Source organism: Trichogramma pretiosum, unplaced genomic scaffold, assembly GCF_000599845.2.
Source record: "Trichogramma pretiosum strain Unisexual culture from Peru unplaced genomic scaffold, Tpre_2.0 scaffold9, whole genome shotgun sequence".
Taxonomy (NCBI): Eukaryota; Metazoa; Arthropoda; class Insecta; order Hymenoptera; family Trichogrammatidae; genus Trichogramma; species Trichogramma pretiosum.
In genome coordinates, this window is record NW_019641697.1 from 971,017 (window position 1) to 994,433 (window position 23,417).

General features: G+C 42.0%; 5 protein-coding genes across 6 annotated transcripts; 4 read left to right on the forward strand and 1 right to left on the reverse strand.

Moving 5' to 3' along the window:
• Nucleotides 1–794: 794 nt before the first annotated feature.
• On the forward strand, nt 795–2,215 carry LOC106651482 (cytochrome b-c1 complex subunit 7-like). The gene is made up of 4 exons (XM_014370002.2): nt 795–1,057; nt 1,148–1,198; nt 1,297–1,463; nt 1,972–2,215. Exons 1-4 carry the CDS (start codon nt 991–993, stop codon nt 2,047–2,049), a joined length of 363 nt encoding a protein of 120 aa, XP_014225488.1. The 5' UTR covers nt 795–990; the 3' UTR covers nt 2,050–2,215.
• Nucleotides 2,216–2,520: 305 nt separating this feature from the next.
• On the forward strand, nt 2,521–10,062 carry LOC106651646 (sodium-dependent phosphate transporter 2). 2 transcript variants are annotated; one of them, XM_014370264.2, is made up of 5 exons: nt 2,521–2,993; nt 6,319–7,688; nt 7,753–7,963; nt 8,022–8,698; nt 8,788–10,062. In XM_014370264.2, the coding sequence occupies exons 2-5, from the start codon at nt 7,269–7,271 to the stop codon at nt 9,016–9,018; spliced, it is 1,539 nt and encodes a 512-aa protein (XP_014225750.1). In that variant the 5' UTR covers nt 2,521–2,993; nt 6,319–7,268; the 3' UTR covers nt 9,019–10,062. The 2 variants fall into 2 exon arrangements, with proteins under 2 accessions (XP_014225750.1, XP_014225751.1); XM_014370265.2 differs by lacking the exon at nt 2,521–2,993 and adding an exon at nt 3,346–4,029.
• A 2,292-nt stretch (nt 10,063–12,354) lies between these two features.
• On the forward strand, nt 12,355–14,339 carry LOC106651308 (EF-hand domain-containing protein 1-like). Its single transcript, XM_023462184.1, has 4 exons — nt 12,355–12,492; nt 12,565–12,896; nt 12,979–13,439; nt 13,517–14,339. The coding sequence occupies exons 2-4, from the start codon at nt 12,764–12,766 to the stop codon at nt 14,192–14,194; spliced, it is 1,272 nt and encodes a 423-aa protein (XP_023317952.1). The 5' UTR covers nt 12,355–12,492; nt 12,565–12,763; the 3' UTR covers nt 14,195–14,339.
• Nucleotides 14,340–14,729: 390 nt separating this feature from the next.
• LOC106651487 (EF-hand domain-containing protein 1-like) lies at nt 14,730–17,254 on the forward strand. The gene is made up of 5 exons (XM_014370008.2): nt 14,730–15,025; nt 15,256–15,359; nt 15,424–15,716; nt 15,985–16,391; nt 16,459–17,254. The coding sequence occupies exons 1-5, from the start codon at nt 14,957–14,959 to the stop codon at nt 17,080–17,082; spliced, it is 1,497 nt and encodes a 498-aa protein (XP_014225494.1). The 5' UTR covers nt 14,730–14,956; the 3' UTR covers nt 17,083–17,254.
• A 1,303-nt stretch (nt 17,255–18,557) lies between these two features.
• LOC106651647 (YTH domain-containing family protein 3-like) lies at nt 18,558–22,956 on the reverse strand. Its single transcript, XM_014370266.2, has 5 exons — nt 22,166–22,956; nt 21,050–21,534; nt 20,489–20,965; nt 19,326–20,417; nt 18,558–19,247 (listed from the first exon to the last, which is right to left on the reverse strand). Exons 1-5 carry the CDS (start codon nt 22,197–22,199, stop codon nt 19,203–19,205), a joined length of 2,133 nt encoding a protein of 710 aa, XP_014225752.1. The 5' UTR covers nt 22,200–22,956; the 3' UTR covers nt 18,558–19,202.
• Between the last annotated feature and the right edge of the window lie 461 nt (nt 22,957–23,417).

Genomic DNA, 23,417 nt, shown 5'->3' on the forward strand with positions numbered 1-23,417 from the left:
GTAAGAGGACAGAGGAGAGGCGAAACGGAAGACAAACCCATTTTCAAGAGAACGAATGTCTGTCTCATTACCGTATCACCAAGGCCTAACTCGTCTTAATGAAACTAGTGACACCTATATATATTTTTTAATTTCCATTTAATTTATATCTACAGTTTTTAAATTTTTATTTTATTACTTGATCATCTTTTGATTGCAGTTATGCGCCCCGAATTCGTGTAGATTCAAAAGGCGTTCGCGTATTACTTATCACTAATATAGAACAAAAAATGTATAATTCGAACGGAAGTAAACTACTCGCTTCGAGTCACTAGCTTATGACGCGTTTAGTCTCGTGACGCCCATGTACGCATACACCTTGTTTCACCTGAAATACAATATTCGTCGATTGGAATTAAGCGGTAAGCCTGCAGCTTGTCCATCCCGTGTAGCCACCAGATGGCCCTAGTTAATGCGAATGTAATGGAAATTACGGCTGAGCATGCGCATCGTTTCAAACACAAAGACAATGTTAAGAAAATCAGTAATAGAAAAATAATTCATGTAATTCATTGGATTTTCCTTTATTATCGCAACAATATCAATCGACATTTTAAAAAGAAAATTGCGCTTTATTGCTAGAGTGGAACATGGCCCATTATTGCGTTTACTCAATAATGCGCAATTGCTAGCACTCATTTAATTTTAAACTTAAATTTTAGAGTAAATTGCGCAATATCGTTTTAGATCTTTGAAAAATTGTATATATTGGTACTGCAATGACGATGTTATACGAACAATAAATATTTCGTGACGACTGTACACTGTTTTATTCAGTTGTTATACTCGTATACTTGGAACAGTCTGTACAGCGCCAATACGCTACACGCAGCTCGGTGCCAAGAGTTGGTAATTGCAGAGAACACTAACACACAGTCGAAGTTAGCTGACTACGTTTTAGGTTTCGAGCCTTAGCATCGTCTGCAGGAATTCGTTGTCCTCGCGATCAGGATGTTTCGACTTCGTCAACAATTCATGGCTATTCGCCGTTACAGCGACCAAGCCAATAAAATCATTGGTAAGGTTTACATTTAGCACATTACAAGAGCTTTTTAATCAGCAGCTTCTCCTTACATAACTCTAACATATAAACACTTTTCATTCATAGGCCCAACATGGAAGGAATTTTGGTACAACAAGGCAGGATTCAATCAGCTTGGTAAGTTAATTTCATTTATGTTCATGAAAAGAACTCAAATTTATTTATATTCATATTTTCATTACGCATAACCTCTTTATGGCTATTTGTTTATATAGGTCTTATGAGGGATGATTGTTTGCATGAGACACCCGCTGTCAAAGAGGCTCTCCGTCGTTTGGACCCTGACATCCTGGATGAACGTAATTTCAGAATTGTGCGGGCTGGATATCTTACCCTGCAGAAAGATGTTTTGCCAAAAGAACAGTGGACAAAACTAAAAGATGTAAGTTGTAGCAATCTTTCTCAAAAATCATTTTCAAATATTCTACTGTCATGCTTTGAACTATTGCCAAATTTTCACATTTAATTCTTACTGTTCAATGAGTATAAGGCTGTTATATTTCTAATACAATTGCTTATCGCGAATCGCAATTATGGTACAACTAACTGTTGTAAAATTAATTGTTAAGATTAACAATGTCAGCTTTTACAAAATATTTTTAATGCAAGGAAAAACTATTAATTTAATTACTAATATTTTTCAAGTATAGATGTAATTAAAATCTGTTGCAATTTTTCTTTTCATTCAGTGAGAAAAAAGGTTATAATAATCTTTCAAAGCTTTTAATCTAAAGTTGACTAAAATTATAGAGTAGAGAAACATTTACTTTTGTAATTTGTAAATTATCTAGTTTACAAATTTATACATGTAATTTATTTTCTAAAATGTAATTGCAATTCATTATAATGGTTATTAACTAATGTAATTCTTTTCTTTGATATGCTTTTAGGATCATTTGTATCTCACTCCTATTGTTGAAGAAGTTGAACGCGAATGGGCAGAAAAAGCAGAATGGGAAAAGAATTAATGTTGTCAAGTGGTTGTCTTAGACAAATACAAGAAAATCCATAAACAACTATTAGCCAATCTTTATTCATAATTAATAAAAACAAAAAACATATTGTAAATATTTGTTAATTATCTATTACAAAAGAATCAAAGATGATTTAAATAAATATGAAATGAAAATGCAATAAAGGTCTATCAGAAAGTTATTTATGTAATTGAAAAATAGCAAGGGCAAAAGAATAGTCTATAATTTTATTTCCATATATTTGCTAGCATTGAAATTGAGCACAAGGAAGTGGTAAGAGGGAAATATAAGTTGATAAAATTTGAAGCAGTCAGGGAGTTTGGCGCACTGCACGATAATACGATGCAAAGCTCCGTTCGCGCAAAATCGCAAATAAAATCAATAGACAGGGGAGAGAACGAGGAGGAGAAGGCGAGAGAGGCGCCGGGGAGGGAGGTCTCACAGTGCAGCGAGTGTTCGGGAGTCGTCAGTCGGGTGGCGCGTTCATCCCTTGCGCAGAGCTTTGTCGGAATCGGCGTAGGCAGGCAGGCAGTCGGGCGAGCTTTTGCGAACGCCACGCGAGACCTCAGTGGAAGGGATTTTGCCGAGACTGTACGAGTGTGCAAAAGTCGCCGCGGTATATATCGTTGACGAGTCGTGCGTTCGTAACGTAGCCGAGTCAGCGAAGAAAGGACGGATTCGAGGAAAGACTCGCTTTTGCTCGGAACATGATCGAGCTTATCGAGTGCTGAATCGTGCCGTTGAATTGGATCGGGAAAGTCCGCGAGTACTGGCCCGGAGCACTTGCGGATCATTAACGAACATATATAGCTCTGCAGTAAGCCGAGCTTTTTTCCTCCCTGGGACGAGTGACAAGTGGCTAAGAGCGTCAAGGACACATATACATTCTCTCTCTCTCAACTAGTTTCGAGCCCAGTGTGATCATGACAGTTGTAACGGTGAGTGCTGGATTTTTCTTGGTAACGAGATCGAATCGGGAGTCGGGGTGAAAAGGCGGGCTACATATTGGCAGGCCGCATGCGGCCAGTATAAGTCGGAGTAGTGGTAGAGAATCGATGCGAATCGCGCGAGCCGACGAGCCGCCGACGAACGTGCGCCAGCGTAGAGGCGCTCGTTGTAAGTGGCCGCGCGGTGCTATTTCTTTTCATTTTTTTTTCTTCCCAAATGAGCAGGAGAGCCGCGACGGTGGCTATTTTTGACCTCGATTTCGGATTTTTTGATAAGTTTCATGGGTGTATGTGTGTATGTGTGTGCGCGCACGAACAGTTGCGAAAAGCTGCCTCGGTGGCGGCGACGGCGGCTCTTTTCGGGCTACAGCGGCGGCCGCAAACTATGTGTGCGATTCCAGAGATGGCTATATATTGCACAATTCGTGGGACTATTCGCTCACACACACACAGACATGTATAGGATAGGATGATTTGATGTATGCGCGACCAAGCGGGGCAGATACGTAGGTCAGTTTCGTCATAATTGCGACTTTGAGGCAAAAATGCGCCAATTCCCATCGCGCCGTGCTTAGCTGCTGCTACTGCTGCTGCGGATACTCGAGAGTTGGCTGCGCGCGCGATTCACGTGGTACTCGCTCGGCGACAAACATCTCTCGCTCTATATAAAAAAAAAAAAGAACTATATGTGCCGGAATCTCGATCGAGTTTTTTTTTGGGGCGCACACGCTCCGGCTCGATAATAGCTTTTTCCAGATCAAGCTTAGTTTTCTCGCTCGCGCGCCGCTGGACACGAGCCGAGAAATTGTGACAAATCCAATTTCGAGCTAACTCGCGATCGATTTGGCCGCGTCGCGCTCGCGGAGAGCTTTAATTGTCTAGATTTTGCATCGCACTCGTGAAGAGAGATTACAAGGCAGGCGTGTATAGAGTAAGTAGTGTGCGTCGCTCGGTGTGTCAATATGTCTGTGCGCGCATACATACATGAAATATCAGCTGCATCGACCGCCCAGTGCCTCTAATGCACGTACGTATATCAAGACTGTTTTTCTACATATATAGAGCTCTGTGTCTGTGCTGTGTGTGCGTGTGTATATGGATACAGTAGTAGCAGCAGCTACTTACATCATCGTGCAGGGATTGATTGAGCTGGGAAATTTGGGTGTTATACGGAGCGCGACCAGATCGGCGCCGCCGGAAATCGTTTCAATTATTTTCTCTCTCTCTCTGGTCCAGGCGCGCGCGATCCTGGGCTATACATAAACGTCCGATTCCAAGGTCCCCGCGCTTGTATACATCGCGGAAACTTACTTTCGCATTCGATTGATTTCTCGACTGTATCCTCGCGGCCGCCGCCATCCTCGCCGAGCACGTGCAGCGACTTGTGCAGTTTATTAAAGCACGCGTACGAGCCGTGCATCACTGTGTACAGCGCCGTAGCGCCTTTATCGATTCCGCGCGTAGTAGCACTTCTCGAATACGCGATGCATTCGACGCCATAGGGTAGCTCGGCTTTTTATCTCGCTGCGCCCGCCGGAACATATGCTTCGCGCCTGCGACGAAATGCATCGGCGCAGCTTTCCGGCATTTTTCCTGATTCTTTCTCGATTATTTTGCCACCTGGCCGGCAAGGACGTACCTTTATCGTTTCTTCTGCAAAAGTATATACCGTTCCTTGAGTTCGATGCGAAAAATTGCATTGCTATACGTTAGAAAAAAGTACATGTACGGGCGAAAGTAGCTCCGGCGGCTCTTCGTAATGCACGCGATTCGCTCGTGTGTGCTTACAAGCAGGCGCATGTAGCCTTGAGACGTGATTATCATCGAAAATAGTTGAGCGAATATCAAGTCATATCTGGTTGGTCATTTTAATTTTTCTCATTGCGCGTTCGATCTCGATGGATGTGAAGGAAAAAAAATAGAGAGAGAAAAAGAAGGAAAAAAGAAGAGTTGATGAAAGCACGGCACGTCTCCGTATAAATTGGACCGCAGCCGCGAGTCGCGCGAGAAACATTTCCACTCTAGGTGACATTCGATTATATTCGCGACGTACGTATAAATAATTCTAAATTGCTTCTCAATTGTAGCAATTAGGTGTCATGCGCGATGGCCGTGCGTAACGCACATCGCGAGTCTCGACTACTTCTGTCGAGCTGACGAAAATGAAAAAATAATTATAATCAATCGAGCGCAGTATACGACGTTCGCCGCGTCGGGACAACAATACGTACGCGTGATTTGGGATTCGCAGCCCCCGGACGACGACGACGACGACGAGCACGTGCAGAAAAAAGTAGAGGGGGTGCAGCGATGCGTTGTACTTGGCATGTCGCAGCTGCAACGCAGTCACACATAACTTTACTTCATCCTTCTCATCCGCGCGAGCATTGCAAAACGAAATGGGCCGAGCAATTTTGCGGCCATCCACGCGCGCTCTCTTCTCGCGGACGCGTAGCCGCAAGATTCGATAAACGTGGAATGCGCAGACCGCTGCAGGTGCTTTCGCAGCGCGATCGTACAAAATTGCCAAGCGCGTGCGACTTTACTATAGTTGATTATTTCGCGGCAGTTGGCCAGGCCAGTTACTGAAACAAAGTTACTCGAAAATAAAAACATGGAACTCTGGTCGAGGCGAGCTAAATGGCATATAAGAGCAAAGGCGCCCGCGGGCCACGCTCGGCTCTCGAGTCCCCGCGATATAATCCTCGAGCGTGTTCAACGGCCGGCTTTCGGCGATAAGCGTGTCGCGGGGCGCCCACTACATATAGGTACACAACAGTGCAGCGGCTTGGATAGAGCAGAGCTGCTCGACGTCGATCGATCAAGGTGAAGAAGAAGAGCAGAGCGGGGCTCCGCTAGCTGCTGGCGCTACTACTACTGCCGCGAGTATAATATAACTCGTATCTGCAGCTGTATCAATTGCATCCGCGCACAGCGTGCCGAGCTATATAGGTACTTGATACGGAGTCACGTGTAAGCTCGCGGCCTCTATACCTATATATAGCATATAAACTACATTATACTCGCGAGGCTTTGTCCAGTCGCAGCGCCAACGAATGAGGCAATGGCGTATAAATAAAAATAATTTCGAGGGTCGGTGCGTTATGGCTCGAATAATTACGCGCGCGCGCTCTCGACGACAATAATCAACGACATAATGCGCGCGGCTCTCGCCTTACGGCTAATTCTCGTCTCGGCTTTGCTTTAACAGATCGCCGAGACGTCTCTCTAATAAAAACTGTTGCAATTAAAATTACCTTCGCTGGTACTTGCGCGCCAAGCTATAATACGTTGGCCTTTGTTGCTTCGTTTGCAGATGCGGAAGGCACGTGGGCGCTCGTCTACTTCGACACCAGTCACCGCCTCGTTAGCCGGAGAGTCAGCCGCGGCAGCAGCAGTAGTAAGGATAACAACACCAACGGCAACATCTTCAACGACAACGACAACAACAAAAACGAGCATCGAGTCGTCGATCGCAGTCTTTGCTACTGCTGCTGCTGCTGCCTCCGCTGCTGCTGCTCTCCACGAGGATGATGTTGCCTGTGCAGCCCTACTCCACGGGCCAGACAGTACGCGCCTCTTCTTTACGCACGACGACGATGACTCGACCGATGACGATGTTGCTGCCGCTGCTGCTGTCGCCGACTTTGCCGCTGCTGTTGCTGACCGCTCCGGCTCCTTCCTCCTCGGCCAATAACTACCGTGGCACGGTATGCTGCGCTGACAAAGTGTCCAATTGTCAAATATACATCGATTGATATATACTGTTGCTTATATTAATCACGATACTCTGCACACCCAAGACGCGGACAGCCGCAAAAAATATCCTGTCTGGCAGCGAGAGCAAACTTATTGTTATCCTCTCTGTAATATACACATTAACATATATTTTATTATACATAATCTATTACATATATTATACATATATGTGTGCGTGTGTGTAAAAATACGATCGACGGATTCTCACCAAATTAGTTGTCAAACGTGTACACTTTTAGCCCGAAAACGTATTGTGTTGATGCAAACGAGTATATCGGATAGCCAAGTGTTTCTGCGGCAGTGCTGACTTGCATCGACGGCCTTTTTACATTTCTTTACGTTGTTATTATCCAGATTTCTCATCGACTGAGAAATCGCACTTTTTTATTTTCTCTCTCTCACCCCCTTTGCGGAGAAAAGAAATCAAAGCCGAAGCTGCCGGGGATAAAGGATCGGCCGGTATAGAGAAAAAAGAACTCGAAGCGGAAAAACAAAAACGGCAAGAGAATGATGCTGGACACGATAGCGTACGACCCGCGGCTGATCTGGCTCGTGGTGGTCGGCTTCATCGTGGCGTTCGTGCTGGCCTTCGGTATCGGCGCCAACGACGTGGCCAACAGCTTCGGGACGAGCGTCGGCGCCGGCGTCCTCACCATCTTCCAGGCCTGCGTCCTCGCGACCATATTCGAGGTGCTCGGGGCCGTGCTCATCGGCTACAAGGTGTCCGACACGGTGCGCAAGGGCATCCTCGACACGTCGCTCTACATGGGCCACGAGCGCGAGTTCATGTTCGGCGCCCTCTCCAGCCTCATCGGCTCGGCCGTTTGGCTCCTCGTGGCCACGGCCTTCAAGCTGCCCATCTCGGGCACTCACTCGATCGTCGGCGCGACCGTCGGCTTCTCCCTCGTCTGCAAGGGCACCGCGGGGGTAAGTCATCCAACTTTTCAAAGTCAGAAATACGCGATAATTATCTGATTATGATTATTTACAGGTCAATTGGAAGGCTCTGTTGAACATAGCCGCCTCGTGGTTCGCTAGTCCACTGCTCAGTGGCTTCGTATCGACGACCCTCTTCTGGCTCATCAGAAAGTCCATACTGCGCTCTACCAAGCCGCTCGAGAAGGGCCTCCAGATGCTGCCTTTAGCCTACAGCATCACCCTCGGAGTCAACGTCATGTCCATACTTCACGATGGACCCAAACGTGAGCTCGATCAGGCCCGAGTGCCAGCTCGAAACCTATAACTTTTGGGCTTTTGCAGTTTTGCACATGGACAACATACCGTGGTGGGCAGCCCTGAGCGGAGCCGCTGGTCTCGGGCTCGCCTTGGCCATCGTCGTCTACCTGTTCGTAGTGCCCTGGCAGAGGAAGAAGATCATCATGCAGCACAGCAGTGCCAACAACAGCCGCTTGCCCGAGCTCGACACTCCGGACGGCAACAAGGAGACGACCGCCCTGTCGGTCATATCGCAGCGCGGCGAGGTGACCCAGCAGCAGCAGCAACAGCAGCAGCCGTCGCAGCTCCTCGAGGAGCCGCCGAGGGGCCAGCTGCGCGTCAACAACAGCGCCAGTCCGCTGCTCATGTCGGCAGCAGGAGGCGACCTCGAGGCCGGCCGCGCCCTCGACGAGGAGGCCATCATGGACTCGGAGCACCCCGACGTCTCGAAGCTCTTCGCCTTTCTGCAAGTCATGACCGCTGGCTTCGGCAGCTTCGCCCACGGCGGCAACGACGTCAGCAACGCCATCGGCCCGCTCATAAGCCTCTGGGTCATCTACGCCGAGGGCTCGGCCAAGCAAGAAGCCGAGACGCCCCTGGCTATTCTCCTCTACGGCGGTTTGGGAATCTCCGCTGGCCTCTGGATCTGGGGCCGTAAAGTCATCGAGACTCTCGGCTCGGATCTCGCCAAAATCACACCGACCACAGGTTTCACGATCGAGGTATGCATCATCGTCATCATCATCATCTCTTTTCTTCGTGACTCGCGACTCGTCTGGACTATTGATCATCTGCTTTTTCACCCTCGCAGGTTGGAGCCGCGGTCACCGTCTTGCTGGCGAGCAAATGTGGCCTGCCGGTCTCAACGACCCACTGCAAGGTGGGCTCGGTCGTCTGTGTCGGTTGGGCATCCCGGGGCGGCAAAAGTGTCAGTTGGAGCCTCTTTCGCAACATAGCGTTCGCCTGGCTCATCACTGTGCCGGTCGCTGGTCTTCTTTCGGCTGGCTGCATGTTTTTCTTTCAACAAATATTTGACATCTGAACAGATATACTTTTTTATCATTTTAAGTTAACAAGCAAAGCACAATATAAAGACGGAACAACTTTTTCTTTCTTTTTTTTTTTATTGTTCGGTCTAGCATATCTTTACCTCTTAATGATTTTGCGTTGTATAATGTTTATTTTCACAAGACGAATGAAGCTTTACGCGTGCGTAGCAATTTTTCAAAGTTTAAAAAAAGATTTATTTTCCAGACACCAGTCAAATAAAAAGGTTTTCAAATAGTAACCAAATTATTGAAAATCTTCATGATTCGTGTTTTATTAGTGTACGTACTAGAAATAAATTACAAATTGATAGGACATCGCCTTCTCTGTTTTATTAAAAAAAAATCAATCAATTATACAAAACACATTTTAAAAATTTCGAGAGCCAATAAATTGAAAAAGACACGGTGAACTTGTCAATATTCCTACGTCCAAAATAAAAGAATAAGCAATTATTGAGTTCAATGTCGAAATTATTACGCGAATGGAACTAATACTTTTTCTATTATAATAATAAAAGCGTCGACTCGAACGTCAAGTGGATAATCACATCGTGAATAGGTGCATTGGATTATCGAAGATTCTGAGCATTTCAATATTAGCTTTTTTACCAGCAGAAATCGATTATAATTTTTACAGTGCGCTACTCTATGCTTGTACGATGTATGTTTTATATTATCTGTTAAGCAACTTTCTATATATAAATTATGTATAAATGAGGTACGGAAAAAAAATATTTTCTACATTTAGATCGTTTACTATTTCATTTAGTTTCGCGTTTTATCGAAGGGAAAATGCAAAGATTCTATGCAGCAGCGTAATTTCTATAAAAATAAATACGTTGCCGAGTAAGGCGTGTAAGGTATAAGGTGGAGATCATAGATTGCCGAGGTATAAGAGAAAATTTGATCAATTTGAAACTAAGTTTTCCACTTCATACAGTATTATGTACAAGGTTTCAACGTAAATGAAAAATTCGTAGAGGAGTTGACATGTTTATACTTTTTAAGACACTTTTTATAAAATAAACTATTTCTTCACTATCTTTAATACATAAATTAAATACATTATGATGTTTTTAGTTATTAACATATTTTTTACATGTATTATTTGTATTTAAGATGTACAACAAAAAAAAAAAACGATTAAGAGCCGAAAAGTAATTGAGCGCGTTTGAAATTCTTTATCGTATATTATTGATTAATTTTATACTTTTTATGTCAAAAATTACTGATTTACAATTAATTACCATGTAACTCGATTGTAGAAAAAGTTACGATTATTTAGATTATTATTTTATAACGCTAATGTATTGTTGTATTATCCTTAACGATTAACAAAAATGTTTTTAAAAACGATAACTCTGTTGTACTAATAGTTATTTGATGAGGAAAAAAGTAGATGTGAGCTTTCAAATAGATATTCAAGATGAAAAATTTTTAGAAAAAGAAACTTAAATGTGTCGCAAAATTATTTGAAAAATTCTAATTCAGCTCTAATATTATAATAATAAAACGAAAAAGAGTAAAAATATTAAAAAAAAACGTGTACGTTTTAAAAATCGAGCTTATCGATTAATACAACATAGTTGAAACATTCAAAGAAGCTGCAGAAAGAGTAAAATTAACCGACTATAACTTATAGTTCATAGTAATTTCATCGTAAATAAAGAGAAACCCTCGTAATCCTTTCCATGTAAATATAAAAAGCAACATAACAATAATTATATTTTTTTAACGCGCTCAAAAATCAATGAAAGTAAACTTGAAACTTGTGAGGTAGCATCCGATAAGATAGACACGATGAATTCGTTATGGGTGATAACTGTGTGAAGAATATCTAAATCGAGGCAATTGATGGGTGATAAGGAAAACATAAAAAAACTCGTTATTGTGATGAAACGTAAACGACGATAAATACGTTGTATGTTACACTTGTTACATATAATCTTATATTATACGATGCATATTAGACGATAATTAGTGCATTTTGTTTTCTCATTGCATAAGATGATTTATAGTACGGCCAGTACGTATTATTGTAAAATGCAATTTATGAAACCAAACATATATAGATGTACAATCTCGCGCACATATACACACAAACACACAGACGCATATTAAAAGGACATTCAATTATTATACACGTGAGATGACATTATTTTTTTAAATAAAAATGCTTTCATTTGACATTATTTAATTGTATCATTGTCTTACGTTCCATATAATAATTCAATTTATTGCCTATACTTTGATGAACAATTCAGACGAGATCAAACCCGCCAAAAGGAATAATTTGAGGCAAAGTTCAAGGTCGTCGTGATCGAAAGTCGCTGACTGCTTATGTGAAGTGTGTTGAAGCTTTGTATCTACAGCGATTGAATTATTCATAAATTCATGATAAATATTTCAGTTTTTTTTTCACGATACACGCTTTTGCTCCACTGATTTATAAGTAAATGTATATCTGTATAAATTCATAGATATATACATAGAGAGGGAGCGAGAAGAAGGCAACTGCGTCGTTCGTGCAACTTAAACGCGCGTGGAAGGTCGAGATTCTCGAAAACTTTCAGCGGATTTGCCGCCAACACTCGAGCTTGAAATTTATTTAAATGGAAAATGAATAATTCAGAATGGCCAATAGTTGCCATTGATATACCCATTTCTAAGAATATAAAGATGAAAAAAAGGAAGAAAAAAAAATCGACTCTGCAAACATTAATAAGCGATAGATCAAAAGGCGGATTTATATCCTTCGGACGTGCGGCGCAACACTTATTTACGATGCATCGCAGGTGTGTGTTCTAGATACGGTTGTTATAGAGATCGGCTACGGTTTTAAAACTATGCGGCGTGAACTGAGAAGCCGAATTACGAGCACAACACGCGTGACGGCTACCGCGTCGAGCATCGATCATGCCGCAACCCAGACAGAGTCCGACTCTGCTCGACACCCGATAAACTATTTCTCCATGCAACTTTGACAGACGTTATTTTGGTGTTTTTCGTCCGCTTAAATTATGTGAGAGTTTGTTTATACGTATACGTATTGTTTGCATTTAATAGCCGAGGATATTTTACGTACGCTCGCGCGAGATCGTCATGGAGTCGTCGCCGGATTTTATGCCTCTGCTGCCCGGTTACACGTTCACGGCCTTCGATCCATCGGTAAGTCCATCGGCAACGACGATCGATATTCTCTGCTCGAGCGAACTTTATAACGTGCCGCCAGCTCCGAATTCGTCCGAACATAACCCCTTGACGCGGAGAGCAGGTGTGCGCGCCGTTGTCTTTTGCATGCAGCCGCTCTTCGTTGTCGAGTAGTGCTGCGCAGGATACTTTTATTGCATTTTCTGCTCGCAGGATCATCGACGCAAGCCCCGATTCAAGGTCTTGAACGGATTCAACGTCGTTTGCGACAATTACGATCCCGGATGCAAAATCGACGACTCGGCTGTTTACATCGAGTGAGACGCTATACATATTCTAATTGCACAGCGGTTACTTGGTCGATCGATTTTTCACGAGTCAATTTGCAGGCACGATCCGGCTCTGACCTACGGCCGTCCGAAAACCGTGAATCTGCACGAGCGTCGGCGTTTCGTTCCCAACTACATACTCTACGATCGGAAATGTTTGCGTTTCGAGGCCTACTTTCGCCAGAGAATATACGGCTCTCAGCTGGAGCAGCATCGCGTCCGACACGTGAGGTTGGTGTACTTTCTCGAAGACGACGAGATGCTCGTGTTCGAGCCGAGAATAAGCAACGTCGGCTTCGACCAGGGTAAACTCGTCAAAAGGGGCCGGATTCCCAAACCCAATACCGATCGGGATTATCACTGGAAAGACTTGAACGTGGCCATGGATATCGGTAAGTTTGATCGGTATTTGGGAAGGTACTTGCTATTGACCTATTGCCATTTCACTGCAACTCGATTGGTTTTTTCGAGCAGAAATCTATGGCGTAGTTTATCGCATTTACGACTGCGACACGTTTACGCGGGAATTCCTGACCAGTCAAGGGATCGACGTGGCCGATCCGGAAGAGGCTCCGATCGATCATTACTTGAAGGAGCGACAAATCCAGCAAGCCCTCTACAATCAACCGACGCATCCGTCGGGTAAGAATCATTCGTTGGCCGAGGACCGAAAGTACAAATTTCTGCAGTACGACGGAATGGTGCTGACTTTCGATGCCCGATGGCAAGACGATTTGTACAAGCTGCGGTACTTTTTGGCCGATGACACGATCACCGTCACAGCCGTCGAGAGGACTCAAAGAGGCCTCAATTTGCTGCTCAAGAGGACCAAAGTGCCGAAAAATTGGACCGACATACCGAGCAGCCATCCGAGCTCCTACTTGGAGGTAACCGAGCAGGAGGTTCGACGCTACTACTCGCCGAGCGATCTCATAGTAAGTAGGCATGGATCGAGCCACTGTTTTACCGGATGCAAATCAGCTACATAAGGCCAATTAAATTTGCCGCGCAGGTGGGCGAGACGGTGTACATCTTCAATCGGCGTTTCTTGCTCTTGGACTGCGATCCATTCACGCGTCGCTACTACAAAGAGATGCTGCAAATCGATCAGCCCGAGCGAATCGAGGCGAATCGGGAGAGCGACGAGTCTTTACGAGCGGGCGGCGATTGCTCGCGCGGCGGCGCCTCCAGACGAAAGAAGCACCAAGAACAGATTCGTCAGCTGCATCATTTTCCGAAGAAGCTGCGCTACCGTCTGGCCATGGACGCGGTTCATCCGGAGGACGAGGATCGCGAGTTCGTCCTGGAGTACAACCTGGCCGACGGCTGTATGCGCATCACCGAGATCGACAAGAAAAACTCCGGCAGGCGGGCCGGCTGCTTTTTGGGATGGAACAGGGTGCCGAAGCCCGACGCCACCGATGATCCCGAGTCGTCGTGCTACACGCCCGACGACTTTTGCATCGGATCCAGGTTGAATATTTTCGGCCACTTCTTTGTCGTCACCGGCACCGAGCTCTTCGTCTGGAATTACATGCTCGTCAACAAGGACAAGTTCAGCCAAGAGGTCATGGATAGCGTGAGGAACTGGGCCGAAAGTCAAGGCTTACTCCCCAAACTTGATAAGGATCACAAAAGCGACCAAAATGACAATAAGGAAGTGAAGCTTCAAGACTGCAGTTGCGAGTAATCCAACTTTGTTTACAGTACCAAAACATATGTACTCGTTTAGTTTTAAAAATAAACTTCAGCAGCCTTCAGTTTCTAAGATATTCATCAAAATTTTCTTAATTAATTACTACTTTCACATAACGTGTATTGTGTGTACATTTGCCATCTATTAAAGAACTGAATTTAAAAATATACTTCATTCAAATAATTATAATTAAAATATTTTTAAACATAATCGTAATGGCGCAATTAATATACATCAACGTTTCCGATCGCGTAGTAGTCTAGTTGCCTACGTAAGGTCACAATGCCGATATACAAATGAATGGGTGTTCAAAATGATAAAACTAATATGGCAATAGCCGGTCGAGGGTTGGGCATATGCAGCGCTCGATCTACATTATACTCGAGCAAAAGCAACGTCGAGCGACTTATAAGGCGGCTGCGATTTCGCGCGCGGTTGTTATAGAGATGGGCCGCGGGACAGCCGGCTAACGGACGCGAGGCGAACCCAACCGACATTCTGGCGACTCGTCGCGCCTCTCGCACTCGGGCAAAGTTTCCATTGTTTGCGTTGGCTCAGTCGAGCGCTGACACCGAGCCGGTACTGCGACGGTAGCGTATATATCGATATACATAACATAATATATACAGCAAAACGCGCGACCAGGACTTCCGAACGTATACCCTCAGTTTTTAATTGCCTTCCCTCAAACGTGCCTCAACGATCTCAACACTTGAGATCAACTTTTCAAATTACTTGTCGAAAGTACTTGCCACGATGATGGACTCGGCAACGGAACGCGATGATACATCGCCGAACAGCGATAACTATGGCGCGGACCCTTTTGTAAGTACTAACAGAAAACAAATAAAAAATTCGCAATTTTTTTTCGCTTTTTAGGTTATGAAAATGTTTTTTTCGTTACTGTTTATTTTTCTTTTCTCGCAAAGTTGCTAATTAACATAACCGCCAATGTGATCGTTGAAATCGTATTTGCCAAATTCATTTCACTGACTTATACGTGCAATACCAACGTCCAACGCTCAATTTGTTCACGATATAATTTTTTTATTTAGGATCACAGACGTAAATCGCAGTTCAAAGTATCGAATGGATTTTGCCATCTTGTCTCTGACAATCCGAACCCCCAGTCTGACGCATTTTGGAATCACGCCCCGCAGTAAGTACTTGGAACATTTTTTATCGATTTAACAGATAATAAAAAAAAATCGTATTCCATATAGTTCTAGGCAGCAAGCGAATTTAGCTTCTTCCGAAAACGAGTCGAAAATTGAAGAACAAGACGAAGCTGTCGCTGACACGATGGAGACCCTTCGCAACTATTTAACTTTTGAAGCTTATCCGAGAAATCAGAAAACAAAATTAGTTAAAATTATATATTACATCGAGGACGATTCAATGATGGTTTGCGATGAAGCTGATTCTGGAAATATTATCGTCAAAAAACAGCGAGTGTTGATGCCATCCGGAGACGGTTTTTACAAATTAGCCGATTTCAACGTATCCAGGAATATTGGTAAGTTCCTTGTTGCATTTTTATTTATTTGTTTATTTGTTTATTTGTTTTTTCGAAATAAAAAATTGCATAATACTCTAACCTGAAATCGTGACGCAGCCGGTTCTTTTTGACTCTATTGCAATAAAATATTGTATGCAACTTGAGTGATTCTTTTTCAACAAAAAATCGTCCGGTGGTTTGTACTGTGACCTCGCGATTTGCGGTAAAAGCACGTCCACACCCCGTGTACAATGTACTAATATTGCTTCTTATATTTGACTTTTAGAAATAAACCAGACAGTCTATCACATCTACAGCTGTGACGATTTTACTCGCGAATACCTCACGAATCACGGGGTCAACGTGAATGTTGCCGAAGAGCAAATCATTGAAGATGAAATTGGACATAGGCATAAGGAGAAAAATTCTTCTTTGATGACCGACCACCAGCAAAGAATTCACGATTATGAAGACAAAACCCTTACCTTCGATGCCAAGTGGGAAGATAAATTGTACAAAATTCGATATTTCTTGAATAATCATACTGTATCGATAGCCGCCGTCGGCAAGGGGGAACGAGGGTTACTGCTTCACAAGTCGAGAGTACCGAGGAAGGAAGTTGACAAACCCAATGCGTATTTTCAAAGTTCGGCCGGGGGAGATCGAAGTTATCTATGTCCTACTGATTTCAAGGTGAGTACAAATAAAATATCATTAAATTTTTGTATTGCTTTGATCTTATAATATTCTCCATTTGCAGGTGGGAGAGACAGTTGAAATTTTCAGTCGTCAGTTTTATATATTTGATTGCGACCAGTTTACTCAACGTTTTTACAAAGATATGAACAATGTTGACCAACCACAAAGAATCGATCAAGAAGATTATGCTGATTCACCCGGTCAACGCGATGGCGAGGATACCGTCAAATTGACTCACTGTGATGAAAAAGCTTTGGATAGTCAACTATACCATTTTCCAAAAGTACTTCGCTACTCTTTAGTTATGGACCACAATAATCCCGAGGGCCGCGATCGTGATTTCGTGCTTGAATACAATACGGCCGATGGTTGTATGCGAATCAACGAAGTTGATAAGAAAAATTCTGGAAGAAGAGGTGGTTGTTTCTTGGGATGGAACAAAGTTCCTAAACCTGATGATAAAGAACATTTTTACGGGACGGAAGATTTCCTGATTGGGGAGAGATTGAATGTTTTTGGTCATCATTTTATCATAGCCGGCACGGAAATGTTCGTTTGGAATTATATGCGTTTCAACAAGGAGGCCTTCAGCGATAAAGTAAGAGAAAACATAAAAGCCTGGGCCGTAAACGAAGGCTTGATCGACGAGCTAGTCGATGAAAAGATTTATGATACGAATGAATGATGAAGGCAAATTGTTACGAGTTCTTACAAGTTTTTTCTTCAAATTAGACGCAAGTTGATGGTAAACTAGAAGTAAGAAAACCATACATTTAAAAATTTACTTTAATAACTGCCATTGCAGTTGTTCATTTTATGCACCAAGTATAGAAAATAAATAATGTGAAAAAATCGACCATGCAAAGAATTATTTCGTTACTTTCAAATATTTTAACAAAAAAAAAAGCAAAAATAAAAACAAAACATCCCTTTAAGAAACATAAATATTTTATCGATAATTATTGAGGATTTTTAAAAATTAATGTTTTTGAATAATCTTATAAAGACTACCAAATTAGATATAAGAATTATTTCCTTTATTTTATGCAATTCTTCAACGGCAGAACGTTAGACAATGCTGTGGTTCGCCTTTATAAGTTAGTCTCTCCTCTCGTGCATACTCTTTTTATCACACTCTTAAACATTTTCCTCCACTCATTTTTTTACAATGTTAGTGATGGGATATTGCGTGCTGAAAATTCATTACAAGTTAATAGGGATAAAATAAACAATCGTTTGTTCTTACACTTTTTCTAAATTAGACAATTATATAATAAAGGTAGAGACAGTTATAAAAAAAACTAAACAGTTCAAAACCTTAGCACAATTTTTGTTTCACATCGATCTTTGAAAGAATCTCCACAAAACTCTTAGGAACAGTGTACAGTTAACTTCAATCTATAATCAACTTTTTCGATTTGTCTTTGTCCAAAAAATGAGCTAAATTAGTTGAATTAATTCATAAATATTCAAGTTTCCTTACTGCAATGTTATTGAATTCTAAAATTATTATCAAAACACGTAAGTTGCCATTCCGTTGAATTCGGAACATGAGGAAGAGAGAGGTTGAGACTTACAAGTTTTTGTATAAAAAGATATTCATTGCCATAAAGCTATTCTTAGCTTTTTTATTTCAATCTTTTGTTTTCATTCCTTTTTTAATGGAAAGTCACTTAAAAATGTCTTACAGTACCTCCAAGAACTATTCTTCGCAGTTCAGAAAAATGATAACATTAATTCTTTAACAATAAAAGTTAATTTGTTATGCGCATTTTATTGACTCGCGATTGAGTCTCATTATCGTTATTATTTTTTTTTTTTATTTAAATCAAGTGTACCGAGCTTTTTGAGTCGTTTTCTTGAGAAATCTCTTTTCCATTATTCTGAATCATATAACACGTAACAGCGCGTTTATTTCTTATGATTCTTACATCACTCTCAGTATATTTTTAGGTATATCGTTCAATCTGTAATACCTACGCTTGCATTTTATTTATTTGCCGGCACCATTTATATTGTAAAGTTTGTATACAATCTTTTCTTATTCATACCTTCATTTTTAATTAAATTCGATAAACATCAATGTATTCCTTTTATGTATATAGCGATATTAATAATTTGTGACCGACGCATTGTCTTTCCTCTATAATCGCACGTTGCTTTCGCATATATAGAATTTTTTCAAACAGTATCAACAAAAGTACATTCATTAAGCATTATACAAGAGTTAATTGTCCACATAGTGCCATCGTTTTGTGAAAGTTGACTTACAATTAAATTTCTGCCCTTATATCTTTCTTCCGACGCACTGATCAGTTAGTTAGTGTTCACAGTTAATTTTGACCAGTCATTTGTTAACATTTTATTGTTCCATCAATATGCTTCATACTGTTCTCTGTTGTTGTATGATTAAGTTCAAATTGTTCAATCTTTTAAAATAAACACCATGCGGACTCAAATTCAAAGCATACATATGACAACGCACCACCGCACTGATAAAATTCTCTTAATAATTGGTCGACGGTACTCTTCGGCAACTATAACAATGCTGCTCCTGGTCCATCTGGAAATTAAGTTGAAAATAAATGTAAGTTTGCTTGCTAGGCTTAACAGGGCGTTGATTATGATTGTTGTCATTAACAACGATCCAGCAACGGTCGACGATGTCGGAATGAACTTTTCTCCGATCTGGGCGACAAGCCGTTTAAGTCCGTAAGTCATCAGAGAAAGTAAAAAGGTAGTAAAGCTTGATTTTATAAATCGAATACTAATGTCTTCTGTGATCCAATTTTCAGTAACTCGCTGCTACTGACGAGGGCCTCCTCTTCCTCTTCCACGATGCTCTCGTTCCTATTGTACAAACCACTTTAATTTATCAAAATTCTTTGCGTTATATACATAAATGTTAGAATAATTAAATTAACTTACTCTGCGCTGATGATGAGAGTGCTGAGACGGAGGTCCATGATCGCGTTCTCGATCTCGGTCTCGTGCATGATCACGACCGTGTTCCCGGGGATGTTCTCGCATGTGATCCCGGGGGTGTTCTCGCATATGATCCCGGACATGTTCTCGACCATGATCACGGCCATGGTCGCGTGGTCCGAGATCACGACCCTGATCATGACCATGATAATCGCGAGGGTGTGGCATATTTTCATCCCTAGGATGATGAGAGAGTCCTCTGTGATTACCACCACTGCCACGTTCCCGACCATCACCACCCCGTTCTCTAAGGCCCTCACCACCGCGCTCTCTGTGATTAGGTGGTGGTGGGTGATGATGCGGACCCATGTTCGTCGGTGATACCTTGCGTTGATCTTCCTCGGCTTGTCGCTTCTCGTAATGTCCAAAATCGTCAAAAATGCTAGTCGAGTGCCGATAATTATGTATTATCCGCAAAACTTGTATTCCCTTGGCGTGAGGCACTTCTTGCGCATCACGCGAATTGGTTACCGGTTTGTTCTCGTTATTTTCAAGCTTTATATGCCTCAGTTGCATGTTTGGTACGTCCTTCACGTAGATCCAACGCACACGGAATTGGCCTTTCCATTTATCTTGCGACCAGACCGAACTGTTACTGTTATAATCTACTGATGAAACCATTTGAGCCATGCCACAAAAATGCCCCGATCCATTGACCGAAAAAAATAGGTACAGTGGTGAACCTTCCCTATTCGCGTCTCGATAAGCCATGTCTAAGCGCTTATTGCCATGCTCGGTACTACACCAAATTTCGTACTTGATTGATCTGTGAATGTCGTCTTCTGAATAAGATTTGATTACAAAAAATCGTGCTCCCGGCGCGGTTTGATCAAAGTCTGTAGGATTGTAATCATTCTTAACTTTCAACTCATCCAGTACTGGATGAGACAAATTTTGCGCAGAAACTGGTGGTTGCAGTTGTATTTGCTGTTGCTGTTGTTGTTGTTGTTGTTGTTGCTGTTGCTGTTGTTGAGGTGGGGGTCCACGTTGAGATTGCTGAGGAATATGTTGGTTCTTTTGCACATGATGCTGATTCTAGTAATTAATGTATAATTGTTAAATTAAGTTAAACAAGTGGTACATAAAAGTAAAAATTAAATTATTACATTATGATTAGCAGATGGGTATTGATGTTGCATATTTGATAGCTGAGAAGGAGGTGATGGAGGACCTTGAGGCTGTCTGTTCCAGCAGGTTGCCACAGGTGGTCCTGAATTTGAGCCTCTTTGCTGATGCTGCTGTTGAGGAGGTTGTCTTTGTACAGGTTGTGGAGATGGCAAGGGTGGTTGTACTGTTGGAGGTGAAGGTGGTGGGGGAGCTTTTGGAGGAGGCATGGAAGCTTTCCCTTCTCCCCAAGTTCCAATGTCCATATTGTGCTTGCCTGGAATAATTGGGGGTGGGGCTATACCAGTTTTTTTCTTCTGTGTTTGAGTAGATGACGCAGGTTGTACAGGTTTTGCTGGTTGACTTGCAACGCTGGCCCATGTAATCTTACGAGGTTCTTTAGGTTCCATTTTGGGAGGACCACCTGATTGTGATCCTTGTTGCAAACCCTGGGATTGTGACTGATCTTGCCTTTGTAGCTAATTAAAAAGATAAAATTTATTATTGATGTATTCATTCAAGTGAATATTAAATTAATTTTTCACAATGGAATACCGTCATACCTTATTGCCAATTGACAATCCTTGCACACCTTGCTCAATAGTTTTATCTCCAATATTGGAGCCATAATTATCACTACTACGTTGCGGATAATAATCTTCGTATTGAGTTTTCCTGGGAGCACCCCAGGCACTGAAGTCACCATTGCCATGAAAATAATTAAAAGGCTGACTGAAGTTGCCAAAGCTACCTCCAGCATTTGAAAAAACTCCTTCTACACCGTAACCATCATGACTCATTTGACCACTATAACCAGGCAAAAAAGTTACAGGATCTGCACCATTTGACCAAGTGCCATCTCCTGCTCCAAATGTTTGATATTGAAATGAGCCCCCAGCATAGTAAGGACTATAGTGATCATTGCCTCCACTGCCAATTGGGTAGTTGGAATGGTGTTGATTTCTGTTTCCTCCTCTCCATGATTCAAAACCAATATCTTCTCCTGTCGAATGATCGCCAGGTTGGTGTTCCTTTGGTCCATTGCTTACTAAAAGGAAAATTCATGTATAGTAAATAATATTGTAAAACATGAAATTTTACTGCACATTTTTCTGAAGACTTGAAGCATAAAATTATGTAAACAAACTACATATTGAATTTAATCGATTTCTATAACATTTATTGAATTATTTTGAAATCTATCAACAATTTTTTGTGCAATTAGATGAGGTTACAGTAATTAGCAGTAAAATGTATGATAAAATATAAATTTAAAAATGGACAGTGTACAGAAGCATTACTATTAGTTGAATCCACTTAACTCTTATTCATTGTATTTCAATGTAAGACAAATCAATACTTAAATCAATAGTCACAATTCAATTTTATTTGTATCAGTTTAAAGAATGCTGGTAAACAAAATACTTGTGCCTAAAAAATATATATCACTAACGCTTAGTTAGTCATTTGTATACACTAGTTGAAAAAGAAAAATAATATATCAGAATGATGGAAAAAGATGAGAATATAGCAGATGCAGATTTGATGAGCTTTATGAAGTATACACGAACGTGTGTACAATATCAAATATAATGCCGAGAATTCAAAGCAGTTGGTGCATTCGATCGTAAAAAGCGTCTGAAACTTGTAACGATAAAAGCCGAAAAAAATCGTCTCACCTTGACTGTTGGCTTGCCCTTTCATCCGCTGCATTCCGTATCATGGAAGATAGAGAATGCTTTGATCACATGCAAACGACAAAGAGTCAGATATTAAAACTGTCGCGTTATGTTTCAGCAAGGAGTTCTCTACTTGCTTCGTTTAGAGATATTTTGTTCCTCGTCTTGTGTGTACTTCTCGAGTGCTATTTTTTATATGCTACATAGAGTTTCGCCGTATATCTGTATCGCGCACTGCACGCTATAAGACACAGTACATAGACACCAACACACGCGATAAAGTATGCACGCACGTATATGTGCTTTGACTACATGTATGCACTGCCAGTTTTTATTCTATACGGTCGTGTATTTGGACGTGTTAATATAAGCGCGTACGCATATATTGTACGCGTCTAGCTCATGCAGTACATCAACCGGCACGAAAAAGCGAGAGGCGAAGTTTATTACGATTGTTCGGCGTGAAGTAATGATCACAAAGTGTCTCCGCGACTGTGCGATTTCCAAGCGAGCTCATAACATAACCCTTGTATTGCAATCGAAGCCCAGGGCCCTGCAGCAGCAATTTTTTTTTCCTGTACAAAAGAGAAAAACCTCGGACTCGATGCTGAATTATCGCTAACTGCCACACATATGTATATAACGCTGCACCAGCCGCCAGAGCAGTGGAGTCTATAAACAATACATGTACGGGCGCGCACAACAACAGAGTCACAAGACGAAGATCCTCTTGGCACTGGCTGACTGCTGCGCTGCGTTTCGCGGCGGCGGTGGCGGCGTTTACAGGCAGGATGACGACGATATTCTCGCTTCGCGACTTATATCAGCCAGCCGCTGAGCAATGAGCATGCACACAGAAGGTGCACATACAAAGACAGACACACACACACACACACGTAATATAGAGCCACCAACATAACGGCGTCAGCACCAGGCATTCAGTACACTAGTGCCTTTATACGCGCATACATGATATGTGTTATATATATGAACAAGGGGGAGAGAAGAATAAAATATGCTATCTTTATACGTATAGGGTAAAACTGACAGTAATCGAACACCAGTTAGTTTTCTGACATTATGATTTATTTAAAATAAAATAAATAATATCTATGGTAAGTGTTTATGAAAACTAATTTTCGAACTGTAATATTTGTTAGAACGTATAAAATACAGTTTTACCGGATAAAGTGTCCGGTAACTAGACGAAAGTTAATACATTTCTAAGCCCTAATAAACTATTGGTCATTTA